Here is a 20,160-nt window from a genome sequence, read left to right on the forward strand (position 1 = left end):
TATGAGTATCTGTGCCTCTCGTTCGTCAGATTAGTATTTTTCAAGGGAAACATATTTGTCAGTCTCGACCTGTTTGTGTGGTTTCTTTTGAGGCTGTTTCACACAAAATTAACAAATAAATGCAGAGTTTCTATCTGTAAGCCATCATTTGAATAAACGTCAACTGACCTGAAAATATTTCAACATTCATAAAAAATGCCTCTAATTTACAACTCGTATATCATCATTTGTAAATGAACCCAAAATGGGCAAATCCACCGTCAGAACATCCTCGTTTGCATATCAACAATACAACAGGTGTCTGTTTTTGGCTTTATTTTAATATAAGAGATGTAAATTAGAGCCATTTATTTACGAATGTTCCAAATATTTTCAAGGCATTTTCAAATGATTGGTCAAAGATACAAATCACTCTACATGTATTTGTGCATTGTGTTTTACATGAGTCACGTGACAGTTTACAAGTCATGTGCTCCCTGTGGATTTTGTGTGGAACATTAAGAGTCGACAGTCTCAAAGAAATTCACAAAATTAGCATTTAATCGTGCATTTTGTTTGACAAATCATGGAAGTTAAAATTTGCTTGTGAATAATAGTGAGATAATGATGTTTTTATGTGCAAATTGAAAATGCACATAAAACAGGTTGATGGAAACACTGTCTGTCCCTATATTGCTTTTTCTATAGTGACACTGGACAGCATGACATTGGGGAGGACCTCATGTGCATCACTTCACTGTTCATTCCTCAGGCTTCTGAGGAAAGATAGGCCTGCTGCATTCCACAGTTAAGGTTTGCGCGTCAGTGATCTACAATTGTATCATGCTAGTTTTGGTGGCAGTCTGCTGTTCTGTCACCTTCTCCTGAAGCGGTTTGTGCGCAGTGAGGTGATGGAGGTCAAATGTTCTCCCATCTGTTCTGCAGTGGGAGTTTCCCATCAGGTCTCTCTTGTGAGTCACAGGGGCGCACTGAGGACAGATTTCAAGGTGTTGTTTGTGAAGACAACCATGTTGCTTTTGCAAACTTTGGCAGCGTGGATATCAGTATACTCTAGTTGTTTGCTCATTTTGAATGGCCCACAGAAGCACTGCACTTAACCCACTCTTGTCATTTGTGCTGAAGAACATCAGATATACTTTTCAGTCTTGGAGGATGCAGCTTGATGCTATTTTCACCCTCCCCTCATGCTGGCAACAGGGAGAGGAAGCGCTTGTGTCCCATGTCTGCTTCAGTGAAACTCTTTGAGATGCTCACAGCAGCTGTTATTCTCCAGGCTGGAGTGCGCTTGGATCCTCCAGGCACACTCCAGCATGAGGGTGGCTGCTTCAACTGCCCTCTTTTGTGCAACAGTGAACGTTTGTCTCTACAGTACTCCCGCAGCATTTCTGGAACCTGCCTTTTCTGTGTGACCGGAGGTCAGAGCCATCAAGTTATGTTAGTGGAAAACAAGCTATTGGTTTCGCTCCCTGAGCCTCTGTTAGAGGTCGAAGCCTGCAGGAGATGGAGTGAAGGTTATGAATAGTAACCCCAGTTCTAAGAGTACGGTCAGAGCCCTCTAACCTTGCCACCCTGCTTCTTTTTGAATAGATGACTTTGTACAGGCCTTTTATGAAAACATGACCACTTCTAGAACCTGTAGCCTGTAGGGGTGGTGGGTCTGTTCTGATTAGCCAAACAAGAATGCGCAAAATTTAGTGCGGTGCTCCAGGAGAGGTGAGTGTGTAAACCTGCAGAGGGCTGCATGTGAGCTCACAGGACTAGGGTTAAAATGTGTAACCTTCCATATATGTGATATAAACAAATAACATACATAATAAATCATAAATAAAGCATGGGAGCCAAGAAAATAAATGAAAACATCATTAGCATATAGCTAATAGCACTAACATACTCTGAGTCCTCTGAGAAAGAAACAGGAAACGTGAACGTTTCAGTGCATGTTAGGCACCCAAACAGAAGAGTGTAAATCAGGTAACTGAATATTGTTAGCAGGCAATTGTAGTATAATGGCTTAGTGTTGCTGCGAAAACGCTCTTGTTTTCATTTTACAGGTGATCAAATAACTTGTAAAAACAAATACATTTATTAAAAATTATCTGTTAACTAAACCAGTAGGATTACGTTACAGTACCCTCCAGTGAAATACATACTGCAACTGTTAATAAGTACAATACAATCAGTTAAATGATCTGAAAATATAGATCTTCTTTCTCTATGGGGAGGATGTTTCCGGCAGCTTCATAAACTTATGAAGCCAACAAAAATAATCTGTGCAAAGTAGATCTCTTAGTGCAGTACATTAGCACTTTCTCAGAGATAATTAAATGTGCAACTATAAAGTGGCTGCAAGAACTGCTGCTTCCTGAAGCCACACTGATATGACCATACAGGTAAACGGGTGAACTGCTAGTACTGTACAATCCTGCACCAACCGATCCAAAACTGTGTAGCCTGCTTTGAAAAAAAAAAAACAAAACAAAAAAATGTTTTTGTCAGTTAACATTTCCATGCATGCACACAGTTAGACTTTCTCCATTGTCTGAGGGGGACAAGACTAATAGGATAAAATGGGCGTTGTCTTGTTTTCACAACATACGAAGGAAAAAAAAAAGGTTCCCACTTTTATCGGGAAAATCAGATCCAATGGTTTTCACTGGTTAAAAGAGAAGCATGTCTTTCAAAACCCACTTTAGAATAAAGACAAACACCACATTTTCTTCTTTTTTTTTCAGAGATGTGAAAGCTGGTTCAGTGATGGCACCGAGCATTCTTTGGGGGACGAGCAGGATGCAGCACTGCACTCGCTTCCAGTCTTACCACACAGTAAGCCATTCTTGACAGGTTTCCAGGAGGTTCTACATGTCCAGTGAGGGAACAGCAGTAGAACTTGCTGTTAAACATACTGTAAGTAACAGTATAAAAGTCAGTGATCAGGCCGCACCCATGTATTATCTCCATTGAGTCTGCATTGCCCAGAGTGGGAGTGTGAGGGCGAACATCACCACCAGCAGGGAGGGTTCACGGGAAAGTGACTTGCCTGCGGCTGCTGCTGCGGCGCGCTCGTCGCTTCTGTCGGCTCCGATCACAGGAGCCTCTGTTCCCACGAAAACAAACTCTGTTGTGCAGCCGTCAGAGCAGCCGCTGCCACTGCCAGAACTGCTGCCCTCGTCACCTGAAGCAACAAAAACACACACATTAAAATCTACATTAACAATAATATTGTTGCGAGCAGCTTTTAGCTTGGGTCCCCTTGTGGCACAGCGCAGCTCTCCCACGCACCATCCTAATACCGATGATGTTAGGATGCTGCTGATTTGAATCGTTCAGTTAAAAGATCCAGTCAGCTTTTTTCTAAGCTAGGTTAGCGCATCACCATCATAACACTGTGACTGTTTTCAGCTCAGTAATGAGTTTAGTCTTTTGCTGGTTCAGTCTGTTCCATTCAGTTTATTACAAAACTAGACTAAGCACTGGTTAATAGCTAAAAGCTAATAGCTCAACAGCAAACAGTTATGGCATCATGATTGTTTCTGTGGCTTCTCTGTTCTTTTAATGAGCTGTAAACAAGGATGTAACATGTTGTGTTTTTACAGTTTCAATACTGATGCTACCTTTTTGTGCATATATGGATTGTGCCTTTAGGTTAATTGAGCTATTTCTATGTTGAGACAGACTGGGTTGGCACTTGTTGGTAACAGTAATCTTTTCTCAGTCTAGGAGCCAGATTGTTATCTCTTTGTCGAACACACAAACTTTATTTAATGCGTTATGAGCACTTCATTACTGTTTATCCATAGAATCTCTACACATGCATGTGTTTACTTAATAATTCAGTTAATTCTACAGGCATGACAATGGATATGTTAAAATGAGTAGGGGGGCCACTGAGGCTGCATGTGTTCAGGGCCTGGATGTTTGTGCTACACCACTGATCATGGTGATTCAGTCGAGTAGGTTCAGTATGAAGAATTGGGGTTGGACATAACTGAACAACTGCTATGCTACTATGTGCACTGCTACAGTATCTGGTGAGTGGGCTGCTAACACGCTTCCCTGCAGAGAACATGCTAACACTACTCAGTAACTAGCATCAGCTTCCTGTCAGTTAGCAAGCAAGCTTGCTCAGTTGCCAACAGGCCAAAAGTTCAGTTTTTTGAGAGCTGTATTTGTACCATTGACCCCTACCTCAAAACTGTCTGCAAGCCTTGACTCTTTTTTGGAGCAGTTAGTTCTGCAGAGGAAGGTTAAATAAAAGTCGATCCTGGAACAAAGCTAATAAGCTATGACACCCTCCTTTTTAGTCTCTCTATTACTTTGACAGTTTGCTATTGGTCAGTGGTGCAAATTTGCATGTCAGAGTTCACAACAGAGCTCCGTGTAAAAGGCTTGCAGGGATTTACTTAGCCCTCATGAGCAAATGCACTCTTCGGGGGAGATTTTACTGCAAAATTTGTTTCTGTCATGAGTGCTGGTGTCAAGCGTTGGCTCTTTACAGGTTTGCACAATTGCACACCATTCTTTGGTAATTTTCTAACGACTGATCTTTAAGCAAGGACACTAATAAAGCACAGTACAGTAGCGTCTGTCCCTCACAACAGAAAAACAAACATAAATGCGACAGAAATGGCGCAGAGGTACAAAATTTAGTGGCAGTAGTCAATGCCAGAGAATTGTCACATGAGGGGATACTTTAATGGCAGCATTGGAGATGAACATCTTAGGCTCTGCAGTTTATTTGTTGGTATATTTCATTGTTTTAGTATATTCTTATTGTTTTAGTATATTTCTGGTATAAATTTATCTGCATGTTAGTTTATTTTATTCTAGTATCATTATTTTATTATTTTATTATCTTTCTTATTGTTTCTAACATGGGGGTTGCAATGCAAATTTCATTGACATGTTATGCTCAGTGACAATAAAGACGATCTTGAATCTTATCATCGTCTGTGTCAACATACCTACAGCTATTTATTGTCCCAATAATGTGAGTGTTGTCGCAGTGCAACACTGATGCATCCTGAGGAGATGTATGATGACTTGCTACATAAATGACACCAGAGATCTTCATTTGGTAATAACAGTTTATATTTCTGCTTACTAGAGTCCTGGAAGTAGATGTCATTCCCATTGTAGGCGTTCTTTAGCTTGTTGGTCATCACACGTAGAGCCATGATCTGCTGTCGTATCAGCGTGTCGGGCCTGGTGATATCCACATCCACCTCTGGGTTGTTCACCTGGTTGGTTAGACCCTCCTTCACCACTTCAGGGAAATATCTGGACACAATGACACACCAAAAACGTACCAAAATCACCTCCATGTAGTTTTTCTGCAAAATATTACAAAACTATGGTTTAGTGGATAACAATGTTGTCCAATTTGCTTGCTTCTTCCACTGTGTTGCAAATTACTGTGCAAGTGACGAATCAGCAGGATGTCACTTTGCTTAGTTTTTTATCTTCCAATTAAAGTTTTCAAACAAACAATCATTTGGCAAAACCGGAGGGAGGTCATCGAACTGTTAAAAGATTTGAGTGCGATTCACAGAACAGACAAATTCAGTCAGATGAAGACTTATTAAGGAAAGTTTCTGTCAGGCAAATTAATAGTGTTAGTGTAGTGTTAATTAATAGGTCAGCTATAAAAAGCCACTGTTGAGCAGCAAACAGGTATTTGAAGCTGCTGGTGTCTCTGGAGTCCCGAGAACCTCTCGATGCAGAATCCTCCAGAGGCTTGCAGGTGTGCATAAAGCTGCATTTTGGCCACCCTGAAGACTGAAGATCTATGAGCGTGGGCGGCAGTATTCCTGCTAACAGCAGCTGTGGGATGTTTTCAAACTGCGCTGTGCATAATCATTTGGAACAAGTTATTGAGTTATTTTCAAAATGTTAAAAGCTGTTATCAGTAGTTGTTCTTGTAATAGCATTCATATTCTAATAATATAATTGTTGAGGATAAAAAACATCCTCAGTCTTATTGACTGTTTAGGCAAAGCAAACAAACGGCATATGCATAATAATTTGGGTAAACAGTGTAGAGTTTGCCATGCAAAAACTGCAAGGAACAAAAGTTGCACAGTCTCTACAAATCATTTGAAAGAAGCTGTCAAACTGCATCAGTGACACTGAATACGAGGCAACATGCACTTCATATCTGAAGAAAAAATAGCTGCAAACGAATAAAACATGTGCATTTATGCTCCAAACTGTATCTGTGGTTGGTTTTCCTCATGTGTGAATTTCTTAGATTGCTGCGTATTGAGCGTTTTCTGCAACCAAAGCCGTCCAGTCAAATAACCAAGGTTACAGAGCTCATCCAGCTGCTGTCACTTGCCAGTGTGGTTGCACTGTCAATCTTTTGTGGAGCCATTGTGTCCACCTCGTTCACTTAAAGATGCCGGGACTTAGCGTCCTTGCTTTCCAGACACAGGTGATCTCTTGAAATTGCAGAACCTGTGTGTCTCATGATCTTGTGTGACATGCTGAGAACTCACAAAGCAGACCAACTGAAATTACAACCCAGATTCCACAAAAGTTGGGACGCCGTGGAAAAACATAAAACCAGATAATTTGCTAATCCTTCTCTGACACAGGCTGAATTGAAAACAGAACAGAGACAATACGTTTCATGTTTTTCTTCATTGATTTTTGTAAATATCTGCTTATTCTGAATTTGATGGCAGCAACACGTTTCAGACAAGTTGGGACAGGAGCAACAAAAAACTTGAAAATATGTGGCATGCTCTAAAAACACCTGTTTTGAACATTCCAAAGGTAAAAAGGTTTATTTGTAACAGGTGACAGTGCCATGATTGGGTATGAGGTCTCATTTCTCGTTAACTAGGATAGAGTTAAAGAGATGTTGGCAGATTTTTCAGAAGAACAATCTCTGCAATGGATGACTCAGACGGAAAAAAGGTAATTTTTAATGACATGTTAAATAATTTCAGTATAAATGGACTACTTATATCCGCACAGCTTGCTTATAGACCAGGGCACTCTATTAGCACTGCGTTAGTACACATGGCTGATCACTGGGTAACACATATGAATGACATGAAACCAGTTGGGGCTGGGGTTATTGACCACCGTTTTCTAATTGTCCAGATCAAATGTTACCGTTCTCCACCTTCAGCTGCTGCCTGGATGAAGAGTCACATCTGTGGCAGTTTTTCTGACAGTGGTGTTTCACAAGGGAGTGGCTTTGGGTCACTCGTAGATTTTTAGAAATGATTTAGTGTTGTTAATTTAGCCGATGTAGTTATGTTCACTAATGACTCGCATTTGTTTTGTGAGTCACCAACTTTAACAGAGCTGAGAGAGAATCTACAAGCCGAGCCGCAAGCCATTAGTAAATTAATGAAAATGAACAAATTAGCACTGAACACGAACTAAACTAAATGTATTTGGCAGTAAGAATACAGCTAACACCACTGCACTCCACCTCATCTAGAGATGAGATCAGTTGAGCAGGTCACGAATGCCAAATTACCGGGTAAATGAGATGACTTACTGTCTTGGTCTGACCCTATTGATTACATTGTCCCCAAGATGGGAAAGGGCATCTCTATTTCATGGAAATGTTCTGCATATGTTCCACCTCCCTGTTATGATTCATGTTGTCAGGTCGCTTGTTCTGCCACACCTGGAGCACTGCCCAGTCATCTAGTCAAGCGCTGCTGAAAAACTGCAAATTGTACAGAACAGAGCTGCCAGATTAGCTCGACACTGCTCTGTCGACGCGAGTGAGATGCACAAACAATTATCTTGGCAAGATGTGGAGGAGAGATGAAAATGTAGTCTTCTGTTGTTCAAGCAAACTTTTACAGAGTTTCTCCTGCCTAGAATATGCTCCCCAACAACAACAGACAGATCTTCTTTCAAAAGGTCACTAACATAAAAGCTGAATTGAACAAAGATGTTATTTTGCTACCTTGTTATTTTTCATTTATTTTTTGGTGATGTGTTTTTGTTTCTGTTATACATTACTGTTATTCCTCGTTTCAAGTATTGAGTCATTTCACCTTCCTGATCTTCATATTTGGGTCATATTGCATTTTCTTGTCTTATTGATGCTGTGACTTTAAATTGTTGTCTTTTTTTAGTGTTGTTGTTTTGGTGCGGACCCCGGGGAGATGAGCGACCACTTTCCGGAGGCTAATGAGGATCTAAGTGAAGAATAAAGAAGAATAAAGAATTGTACAATTGTATAAAGGATGTTAGTACATGGGCTCTGGAACACTCAGTCAGTAAACACAGTTTGTTTGCAAATGATTGCATTCAGTTGTTATTTGCGTTTTACACGGCATCCCAACTGTCTCAGAATCAGGGTTGTAAGCAGAATTATAAGAGCTTCTCTTTCTAACGACGGCTGCTTAAATCGGACGAATCATGAGTGTTTGATCAGGCTTAACACTCTATTTCAGGTTGAGAGTGATGGCTCTTTGTCACAGAGCGCCCCCAACGTGCCCGATGCCCACAAATGACGACCATTTTAATTCAAAAACAATCTAATTGCTGTGCCATGAAAATAATGAACTACATGAGAAAGGCAACATGCGCTCACAGGGAAAGAAGCACACGATGTAACTGCTGCAGTAACTGCAGTCCTGTTTACATTTTTCCTCTTGTTGTGCATGTGTGTTCCTGTTCCACCGTCCATTCATTTTGTGTTTAATTTAGCTTTACAGGAAGTGAAGTCCACATAGTTTACATAACAGGAGAATCCACTGATTTCATAACACCCTCCTAATGTGATCGGACTGTTACGTTTTATTATCTCTGGGCAATCAATTTACCTACCAGATTTAGAGCGATGCTTAAAAATGGCACTGGCACCAACAAGAGAATTAACATGTCTTTTATTGCACCATCTGGTGATTTTGTTACTCGGAGAGAGCCAAAATGATGGGGTGATATATGTCCTCTGCCAGCGCGTCTGGTTCACTGTCAGAGAAAACAACTCTCCGTCCAATCTACTGTACAGCTCAGCGATACTCTACACGCTGCAGTGGTGATAAGAGATGTTGGAAACTCCACATTCCTCTGGGAAGTGGAGCCTCGGAGCTTATATAGAAGTTCTCCATATAAGTACTAAGCATTGTCCTTACAGAGAGAGAGTTAATCTCGGAACACAGTGTGGTTATTTTAATCCCTGGCAGGCAAAACGTGATAACGGTAGAGCGGGGTGACTTTGCTGTGGTTATAAAGAGTAGCAGCAGTCCTCACCTGCCCTTAGTGTGGCTGTTCCAGCACTGCTCCTCATCAGACTCTGTGAGATTGCCCTTGGCGCAGATGTCATCTGGCAGGTTGGACCAAAACCTCTTGGACTCCTTCAACTTCTCTTTGATGTCAATCACCTGCCATGGGCCAAAACAGAGGACAGAAATACATTAGGCAGGCTAATTTTGTCTTTTAAAGGCCGCGACAAGTGAAACGACTGCAAAGTCGCCGTGCTTGAAAGTAGCAACGAAGTACACACAACTCATGCAGTTCTCAGACTGAATATTAAATTGATGCCAGTATGATAAGATAAAACTTTATTGATGCAAAGCCAGGGAAACGTATTGTTACAGGCAGCAAGAATAAAAATCAGATGAAGAAAAAGAACAAATACAAAAGGATGCAAAATAAAATCAACTGCGAAGGATGGCTCAATTTCACAATGGAAAGTTTTGAATAAAAATACAATAAATTAAGAATATATCCAAAGAGACAATGCTGTTTAAATAAAAAAGGAAAAAAACTAAAAAAAACCCCAAAAAACTAAATACAATAGACTCCACTAGTTCCATCTCTGTACGCACAAGTGTGACACACTGTGATTTTAAACATTAATGTTGCAGCAAGTTTGTGTAGTTGCACAAGCCCTTCTGTTCACTGCTCCCATCAGAGGAGAAGCGCTGCTGGACTGCCCAGAGTTCCTTCTCTTTCCAGTTTGCTCCTTGTCCACTTCCATCCATATTGTGTTCATCTCTGATTCATACCAGACAGATTTGGGGTTTCGGATTTGATACTTGGCATGAGCGGTCACCCCCGACTGATTCCATCTGGACTCAGCGAGAAGTTTGAGCGGGTGACCAGCAAACAGGCGCCAAAAAAAAAAAAAAAAAAAAAAGAAAAGAAAAAGAAAAAAGAAGCGTGAGGGTTCGTCATGTACAAAAGCGCAGCGTGTGTGGTTGGTAACAATCACAAAGACAGAGAACACAAAGGTCTGACGAACCTGAACATAAGGGGTAAGATTTTAAAATGTGGAAGTCTGCGTCATATGTAGAAATATAATGAATAAGAATATGCTGGCTTTGTTCATAACGTAAACAAACTCAAAAAGTATGAGGCCTCTGTCACAGGAGAGCAGGATTAAATTTTACTCTATTTGTATTAAGATTTTCAAACTTGGAAACATTTTGGGAAATATGCTTGCAGAGAGTTGCAGCATATGAGATGATCAATGTTGCTCATATGTCTGTTCTTAAGTATGAAGCAATAGTTACCAGCAGGTTAGCTTTAGCTTAGCAGAAAGTGTGGTAACGGGGAAACAGCAAGCCTGGCCCTGTCTAAAAGAGACGAAATGCACCTATCGGCAAATTTTAAAGCTCACTCACTCTTCTCACTCACAATTGTTTAGTATGCATAAAAACTGAAGCGTGAAAAACATAAGTTGCTGTTTTACAAGGGTTTAAGACTCGGACTGTTTCCTGGAGTCTCTGCTGGTTTCAGTGCTCCCAGCCAACAAATTGTCCAGCACATAATGTGAAACCACAACCTGTCGCTCTGCTTTAGTTTTTGTTCAATTAACAAACAGGATATAATGTGTTAATTAGTGACCTTTAACACCTCTGAGCCACAATAGCGACCGTTTCCAGTCTTTATGCTAAGTTAAAGCTTTCATGTTACCATACAGACATAAAAATCTTCTCATTTCCTTCCAGGAACTGTAGAATAGACCAGAATTGCAATACTGTTGTTAATGATAAAATAGTAAGCTCTTTAAGATGTAAAAAAAATCTAAAAACTACACAAAATGCTGCAAATGTACTTTATATTTTTTACTTCCTCCTGGGTTGATGAATTCAGTGTGGAAGATGAGTACAGCTACACATATAAAAAAATTCCTAAGATGAGGATCACAGGTAATCTGCTGTTTAGAAACCCAAAACAAACCAAAAAATATATTATATCCTGCATCCATGAAACACAATGAAGCCACAAACTGAATTCTGTATGAGAGGTGATGTATTCATTGTGTGTGTGCGCATGTAGGTGTGTGACTGAGTGAGTGTGAGTGTGTGTGTGTGTGTGTGTGTTAAAATATATTTTGGCAAGAAAAAGCATTGTTGATAGGTCACGACCTTCTCTGTGAAATTCTATTGCTTTCAACAGTGTCGCAATTTTTTCTGTAAATTGTTTTGGACTTGAACCAATTTCAGCTGCTGAATTCTTCAAAGCTCTGAAAAGCATGGACTGCAAAATATCTGTCTCACACAATTTCTGCTCATATATTTCACAAACAACGTCTCATTTAATGCAAAGCCCAATGCATCTAGTCTTAAGTTTAGTTATATTACAGCCGAGAAAACAAAGTAAACAATATAGTAAAAAATATTCGGATGGATATGTTTTTAATTCAACTTTAGAGATGAAGGATATGAATAATTCTTAATCATTGCTCTGTGTAGAAGTTACCTGCTGTGGTTAAAATCTTTGAATCACACAGTTGAAGCAGTTGCTAACAGTTAATTCAGGATTCGGCTGTAGGCACAGTATTGTGGCCATAACACGAGAAATCACACACCTCTTCTTCCTAACTCCAAACCCTTTTCATTAACTAGCCAGCAGTGACCGTTAACACATTTTACCTCAGGCCTCTCTTCATTGGTTGAAAGGAATTATTTAAAGCACAGGAGCACAATTACTTGTGGATGAATGTTAATCCATAAAATGTACCTACTGCAGCTTTAATAATAAGAAAAATTATATCGTATTTGATAAAACAACCCCAACTCAAGGTCCAAGCTAGTAGCTTTTTCTGCATTAGCCTCATCAAATAAACCCCGCCCACTGATGAAGACCATGTGATAAGGTTGAAAGCTACCAAGTGCGTCTTCAGCTAAGAATGACTTTTGATGCTTGGATTAAAAGAAAACACTTACTTTTGTCAATATGCTATGAAAACACTTATATATGTTTTTATAATATATACATTAGCAATAATTACAAAACCAGCCCATAATAATTAAGCAGAGAGGAGCTCAGACTACAGCAGAATTTAAAAACGAGGATTTTGCTGCAGCTTATTCTGACTAATCATCACTTACCTTTCTAGCAGTGGTTCTATCACATTAATATATTTACACCTTCTCCTCCTTCTATATTTTCTACACTTTGTCAGACACACTGCATATTTCAAATAGTACAGGGAATAGTAAATGGAATAATTTACACACCCTGTTAGCAGATCAGGTTGCATACATTTTTCACCAGTGGTTTGTTTACACGTGCGACCTGTTAAGATATCACATACATGTCTTTATGGCACACTTCTTAAACAGTTCCCCAGGGTTGCACTTTAGCTCCTGTTTAATGATGCATATTCATCAGTGACTTGGACGAGAATATCTACAGCGAACATGCACTCAGATTCTTTGCCAACAGTGATAGAAATTAACAGGGAAAAACGGCAGGAAAATGCCCCCAAGAAACCTCAGAATGCCCCTAAAAACCGTGATCGGAGGGGAAAAATTGCTCCCAAGGTATTGCGGGGAAAAGAAAGACCAGCTCAGGCCAATATCTTAATCCTAAACCATCAGTCTATTTTCATTTAATTTCCATTTCTGTCTCTAACACGCACTCACACAAACAGTGCTGTTGTTCACACTACGCTGCTGTTACGATACTTGGCAGACGTCAGGCAATCCTGCACCTGCAGTGAGTTGGCTGCGGTGACAGACCGCTACCTCATCAAAACAGCTCCGACCGTTACTGAAGAAAGGAACACAAATCCTGGGGCGTCACCAACACCAACCAGCAAATAACACAGCAAAGACAGTTTCTGGTTAATTAAAGAATGGAAAGTAGACTCTCTTGCTCTCTCCTCTTCTGTACAGAAGCAGGGCTTACCCGCCCGAACGTAGCCGGCCAGATAAAAGCTAATCATGACTTTGCTGTAGGAAACGAACAAGTAAAAAAGTATCCGGCTCACCACACAAGTCATTGATTTGCTTATGGTAAGTAACATTAACGCTAACGCTACAGACTATAAAATGTCTTTGGCGCGTTACCACAGTGTCAGCCAAGATGGCAGTAAATGTTAGCCAGCATATGTTAGCTGTAAATGTTAGCCAGCATACATTAGCAGTAAATGTCAGCTAGCATACGTTAGCAGTAAATGTCAACTACCATATGTTCGCGGTAAATGTGGCTAGCTAGCATTAGCAGTGAATGTCAGCTAGCCAATGTTAACATTACAGTGCTCAATGCACCAAGCGATGTAAGCTAGATATTTTGGCAGCGCTGGATAGTCGAATATATAATTTTCATTCATGCTCAAATGTCAGAAGGGCTAAATTTGGGGATGAAATAAAGCATGCTAAAAATTTCAACTGCAGTTATTTCCAGAACTGCATCAATAAAGAAGGAATATTACACTCATTTTGGCTCTTTTGTCAGTACTACCACTAGCCTGTAATTTTGTGAAACACCTGAGGCTGGGGCATGCACTGCATACACAAGGGAGAGGTTTGCCTTCGGGGCTTTCTGGTAGAAAGGCTTTCTGGCTTTCTAACCCTATCCTGCAGCCTACACATACAGATGATTGCACACTTCTCTTTGGAACAGCAAGAGTGTGCTTTTTATTTACTCATGCTGGCAGAAGGTAGTGATGACTGTATGCATTTTAATATGGGCTCATTTTACATCAAAACAGCAACTTAATGCACTAGGCCCACTTAATATTTGTGTGTGCCTTAGATTTTGCAAACATGCAGATCACAGCTAAATACTACATATACTACATATAATGCTAAAAGATGGAGGCTAAGGCTACATGTAGGCTACTGTGTACCAGGTCAGACTCTGGTCAAAAATCCCAAGTATAAGACATGAAAATAATGAGCAGCTCTGTTGTTGTAAGGTGGTTAGTCAGCCCTACTATTACAGTACAGTGCTATAAATATAAATGTAAGTAGATGTTATTCGTTTGACATTATCTTCCCACATAATTTGGATGCTTTGGCTACTATAGAAGAAAAAAAAGATGCCTGGTATTGCCCTTACTTTAGCTCCAAACACACCACTTGCGAAAATTCCAAAGCTTGAGAGACCTGCCATGCCTCTTTGTGGTTGCTAACCCCTGAACAGACAATGGCTTGTCGGGAATGAGTTCAAATCTGTTAATTATGTCAGCTTTCAATCACAGGCGCACTTTTTATGTGGAGGCAGCGTGCTTTGTGGTCGGCGGCCAGTTCAGGATATGGAGCTCTGCTGTTTGAGGCTGCAGGGAGACGGCAGAGCGAGAGAGTGGGAGCTATCAGATTAGCTCTTCCAAGCCTGAGGTAATAACCCAGAGAGTGGCAACATTTCTTTATCTTGGCTTTGGCTACAGGCCACAGTAGCCTGTGGTTCATTCAATAAAGCCCTTGCTGCATAGAGTAAACACCTCATACAGTATAAATTAACTCTGCTTCTTGAGGGTGCCGAGAATTTGACAAGTTATATAATCACTTCTCATTATACTAAATATTTAACAGTGTTACACATCTGCATGTGCCAGCTGTTGTTATGGAAATTATCACTCACTGAGCTTCAAAAATTAATTTAAAAAAATGTAGGAAATAGAGAGGTCATCCTTGCGGTTATCTAATTAAAACACTTGCACATTCACTTGCAAGCACCACTCACCCTTTCCCCTCGTCTCTATCCCGCCTACCTTACATCCTGGACTCTGAATCATGTGACACACTGATTTTGAAATTGCTTCATTGCATTTACATATTTTAATGGATTCGTCTCTCTATACCCATTTCTTGGACTTATTTTATTGGACTTCTTATACTGGATTTGCTACATTAGCATTGGATCCAATATAATCCTATTGTAGAATTATAATCCTGTTGCTGTATTTTGTACTGTTACAACTTTCTATTCATGTTTCGCAATTTCCACTTCCCCTTCTCCAGCTCTTACTGCACTCCCTGCTGTCTGATGAGCAAAGATCTTCTGAATTTCTCCTCCAAAGGTGTTTTTTTTCTTGTGCCTTAATAGAGACACAAGCTCTAATAGAGAGCTTGTGCTGGGTCAGGAACTGTTGCTGTTGTGGGCCTGGAAAGCCTATTGAGACAGTGTATGTGATATTGGGCTAAACAAACAAACCTGACTTGACTGCAAGCCATACAGCATACTGCACCATAGATAGATGAGGTAGTTTCCAGGGGTAATGGTACAATCTTTAGCTCCACTGGATACGTCTACTGCAAATGCAAAACCATGGCTGCTGAAAACAATGGTTTTTGATTGGCTAGCAGGTATCTGTTATGTTGTATCTAGACATTTTCAAATACATAAATATAGTTCCAGTTAAGAGTTTAACCACTATTTTAAATTAGTGTATCCAGATAATAAGACTCATCATACTTAATTCATTCAGCCTGACATTGTCTTCACATTCGCAAATTTGTCGTTTGGAGGGTGGTTTATTTCGTTCTGTACAAACGAAGCAGCAACAAGTATTGGTCCCATCAATGCTATTTTTAGTTCACACAGAGGCTGCTGTAGCAGCCGCTACCAGCAGCAGAAAATAACGATTTTGTACAGTTATGAACATGTCAACACGATGTCAACATTCTTTTTAATGTTTCCGTTTCCTACTTCATGTTGTTGTAAGTGCATTTGGATGCACAGCTAATTCATATATTCAAAATATGAATACAAAATTAGGATTCTGGCAACCTAGTAGTTTAAAACATCCTGTTTATTTATTCCCGACCCTCCAGTAAAAGTTTAAGCCCTCGTCACTTTTTTAAAGAGCATGTGGACACCAGTAATAGCCCCCCTGCCCCACCACTCCAAAAAAGAGAATCCTATGCACAAGTAAGCACTTCGTAAGTGGACAAGTATACACGCATGCACGCATGTGTGCACGCACACACGCACACACACACGCACGCACGCACACACGCACACACACACACACACACACACACACACACACACACACACACACACAGACACACACACACACACAGACACACACACATATCCCTCATCCTGTCCTAGTTACACTGGGGATTTGGGAGAGTGCATACAGTGAAGCCTCGGGTCTTAACAAGACATGAAAGGGCCTGTACCAACAGGATGCCACTGCAGGAGACTGCCCTCACATTTGATGTGGTAATCCTGTCATGGAGACACCAAAGCTGGTTAGGTTTAACACATGCTGGTGTGGCGCTGATTCATGATGGCCCACAGCACCCTGGCATTGACAACAAAATATGGATCAGATAAGAACTGCTTGGGTATTTTGCCTGAACTTTACAATTTAACCACAGTAATGTGACATTGATATGGTCCATTCTGATGACTGAGTGTCTGCAAACAGGAGTATTTCAGGTGAACCGGAGGCATGACGGAAGGAAGGATAACTCTTACATAAACATATATGTAAATAAATCCATTGATGATTCAGTTGGGAATCTATACCTATGAAAGTATAATGCAATGTGTACCATCTGTAAAACATAATGCACATTCCTCACAAACAGTGTTCAGAGTTCAGTATCAGCACAGCCTATTCCACTTCACAACGACATGCAGTAGTAAACAAGCATTCGTTCAGAAAAGAAATGCAAACACACACACACACAGACACACACACATAGGGTGAATTGTGAAAACAAAAATCTAACCATGAGTCTTTACATGAGTGCCCAGGGCAGTGAGTCTGACACCAGCTAGAATAGTTACTGCTGCAGACGCAGGATGAGGTGCAGCTGAACCCTCAGTGTCTCTCCTCGTCTCACTGGTAGCACAGAGTTCACTGTTGCACTGGTTTACCCCTGACTAGCTGATAATATCAACTACAGGTTCAATGAAAAAAAGAGATGGAGAGCAGTGCCACAGATTCTTTTCTCAGTTGGGACACATTATAAGTGTGTTTGTTTTCCAATTAAGGATTATGTAGTTGTTTCTCGGGTTTATCAGGTACACCTAGTTAAAACTGATGCAGGCCAATACAACGGTCCTGCAATAAATCATGAAAGTGAGAATGTTCAGTTATTGATGTAGACCTTGTGTGGACAGCCTGATAACACCAGCATAATCCAAACACAGTAATTACACTCCCACATGGCACGTTTATTGCAAGGTAAGGTCATTTCTCTAATAAGCTAGCTGCAGATTTATGATTTTATGATTAGCAAAAGGTAAAGGTTCCTGCACCTACATTCACCTTTCAAGTCTGACCAAATACACACATGCCATATGTGCATTGAGAGGGCTGCTGGTCACAGTAAATAATTCCACCTCTTCATATTGGTCTTATATAGTTGCTCTTTAGACAACACAGGAAAGGAGGAATGCAAGCAGTGACCCCTAACTCTTTGAATGTAAATATTGAACATGAATGCTTTATTGAGATACTATCAGAAAAGACTCTTGATAAAGTCTGAACCCATCATCAGTTTTCACCAGTGTTCAGTTGCAGATACATGCTGAAAATCTGATTTTGGGATTTGCGTGATCTAACCCCGACAGCACATTTTAAAATACTCTGGACTGACTCACTCAGGGTGACTTGAGCTAAAACGACTCATTCAAAACTAATTGTGTGCATCCCACATCTATACTATGAATCAACACCAAACAAGGTCCTGTGGCAATGTAAAATAACCGATCACTAAAAACCTGCAGTTTCAATAGCAAAAAAAAACAAACAAAAAAAACCCAGAAAGCCCCTATGAGTGCAGTTTTACCATTCTAATGTATTCTCTCCTTTCCTTTGTGTACAGCCAGAATTAAAGATTTTATTCAAACAAATCTTTATCCCAACTTGCTGCCTTCTGGATTTGCTGAGCCTTGGAAGTGGTGTCAAGTGGTTGTTGATCTATCAGAGCATGTAGAGCACCCTCCAGCGATGCATGTTAATGTAGGTGCAGTAACTTTAATTAACACTCTCACAAGTCAGATGCACCTGCTTTATTATCAAATTACAGTCATACAGTTGGCTCTACAGAGCAGTGATCCACCCTCATTAAAACTTGGAGACAGTTCCAACAAATTGGAAAGAACTGATGTACTTAAGTCCAGCTCCTCATTATAATATATCTTTTTTTTGGGTTGGCATAGCCCAAGTCAGTTTATTATAGGAATGTGTTGAGTATTTGCAGATACTTTATTTGTCTTCAAACTGCCTGGTTGTCACTGTGAAGAGTTGTATACAGAGTGGGAGTGGCGCTGTAGTTCACCGAAGCAAGGATTGGCCCTGCTTACGTCTCTGTTAGCCACAGTGATTCTCTGCCCAAGCACACACGGGCCATTAACAAAGCCCATCTTAATCAATTTCACAAAAACAATGTGATCCACCATGACTCACTGTGTTTGAGAAGAAAGCATTAATCACAACCAAAGCACACACCACCAGCTTGTCAGTCCTGTCAGATGACTCACACAGGACCCAATTTCAGGAAGAATGAATAATAATAAAAAATGAAAAATAAAACCAGCACATTTTTCAAAACAAGAAGAGCTGATGGCAAAGTGGTGAAATTAAAGCATAATTTCCAAAAAGGTTGGTTTAAAAAGATGAATTTAAATGGAAGAGGCTACTGGGGCACAGCTCTACCTTCACTCCATAGTCTGTGGGCCGTGATACAAAAAGCCCAACACTGATCTAGTCTAGACAGAGGAACAGCCATAGGGGCATTGCAAGATGATCTCAAGGTGTGTTCAGGCTCATGTTGATTTAAAAGCCCAGAACGTGGTTTAAATACTAACAATAGAATTAAAATCAATACAGATTTTCAGAGGAAGCCAGTGTCAGAAGGCCAAAATGGAGATAATGTGTTTCCTCATTGTGGACCCAGTGAGCAGCCTGGCTGCAGCTCTTTCAGCTAGAGCTGCAAGCCGGAAATACTCCACCACCTTAAAATAACAACACAGTAACAGAACTCAAGACAGGGTGATATGAAGCCACGTGTGATGGATCCTTTAAAGGCCCTCAGAGCATATTTTCCCTCCCAGTCTTTTCCCAGATTGTACATGGATACAATTTTCCAGCAAAGTTAGGACAGTTTTGGTTATTTCACATGAGAGATTTCTGTATTTGTGTCTTTATCTGTGCTCCCCTCACTGGTTTGAGACAAAGGCAGTGCCATTTACTTTCACACTACATTTCACTGTGATGGCAGTTGTGGTTTGTTCGCTTAAGGTGCCTGGCCACTGTTATTCAAATCTGATCAAACCACAACTACACAGCTCTCTGAGGCAGACTATCTGAGCTGTTTAAACTCTTGAGTATTACTCTTGAGAAATTTGTGAATATTTAATCGGATGCAGAAAAAATTGATGTCTGTTAAGAGAAAACAAGAATTTACAACAGACCTCAAGCTTCTGGGCTTATGTGCAATTCTAAATCATTAGTACAAACACCACCCACATATATTTATTATACCTCATTAAAATGTATGTAATTAAAAAACACGGCACAGCAAATTGAATGTAACAGTCTGTTTTATAGAAAGAGTAGGGTATTGGATTGGATTATTTTCCAACTGACGGCAGTGAGAACATGCTCATTTGTACACATGATTTCTTCTGGCAGTAGCGGATAATAGATGTAGAACAAATGGCAATGACATTTGGATTTCATGGCCATCATTGGTGAATGGTTATAGCAACACGTTGATGGGGAAGAGTGTGCAAAATATTGGTATTCGTATGTCAGACATATCGCCCGAGAGACGGCTGGGATAGGCTCCAGCCCCCCCGTGACCCTGCAAAGGATTCAGCGGTGTATAGATAATGGATGGATGGATGGATGTCAGACATATCATAGACATATCTGTGATCCCAGAATAGATTAGAATTGTCAGTGAGGATCAGGAGCAAATGGAGCATGGGATAAAACCTGGAGTGCATGGTTGTTTTTTTAGAACATGTAAAAGGTTA

The 20,160-nt window shown here is 40.4% G+C and overlaps 1 protein-coding gene across 1 annotated transcript in view; it reads right to left on the minus strand.

The window, feature by feature from the left end:
- Positions 1-2,678: 2,678 nt before the first annotated feature.
- Positions 2,679-20,160, minus strand: part of gpc6a (glypican 6a) — a 133,294-nt gene continuing 115,812 nt past the window's right edge. The window contains exons 7-9 of the mRNA XM_041937762.1: positions 9,229-9,359; positions 5,102-5,277; positions 2,679-3,172 (exon numbers count right to left, since the gene is read on the minus strand). Of these exons, the coding sequence (XP_041793696.1) occupies positions 2,949-3,172; positions 5,102-5,277; positions 9,229-9,359 (531 nt within the window). The 3' untranslated portion in view covers positions 2,679-2,948. The remainder of the gene's footprint in view (positions 3,173-5,101; positions 5,278-9,228; positions 9,360-20,160) is intronic.

This window comes from Chelmon rostratus, chromosome 1 (assembly GCF_017976325.1).
Source record: "Chelmon rostratus isolate fCheRos1 chromosome 1, fCheRos1.pri, whole genome shotgun sequence".
Taxonomy (NCBI): Eukaryota; Metazoa; Chordata; class Actinopteri; order Chaetodontiformes; family Chaetodontidae; genus Chelmon; species Chelmon rostratus.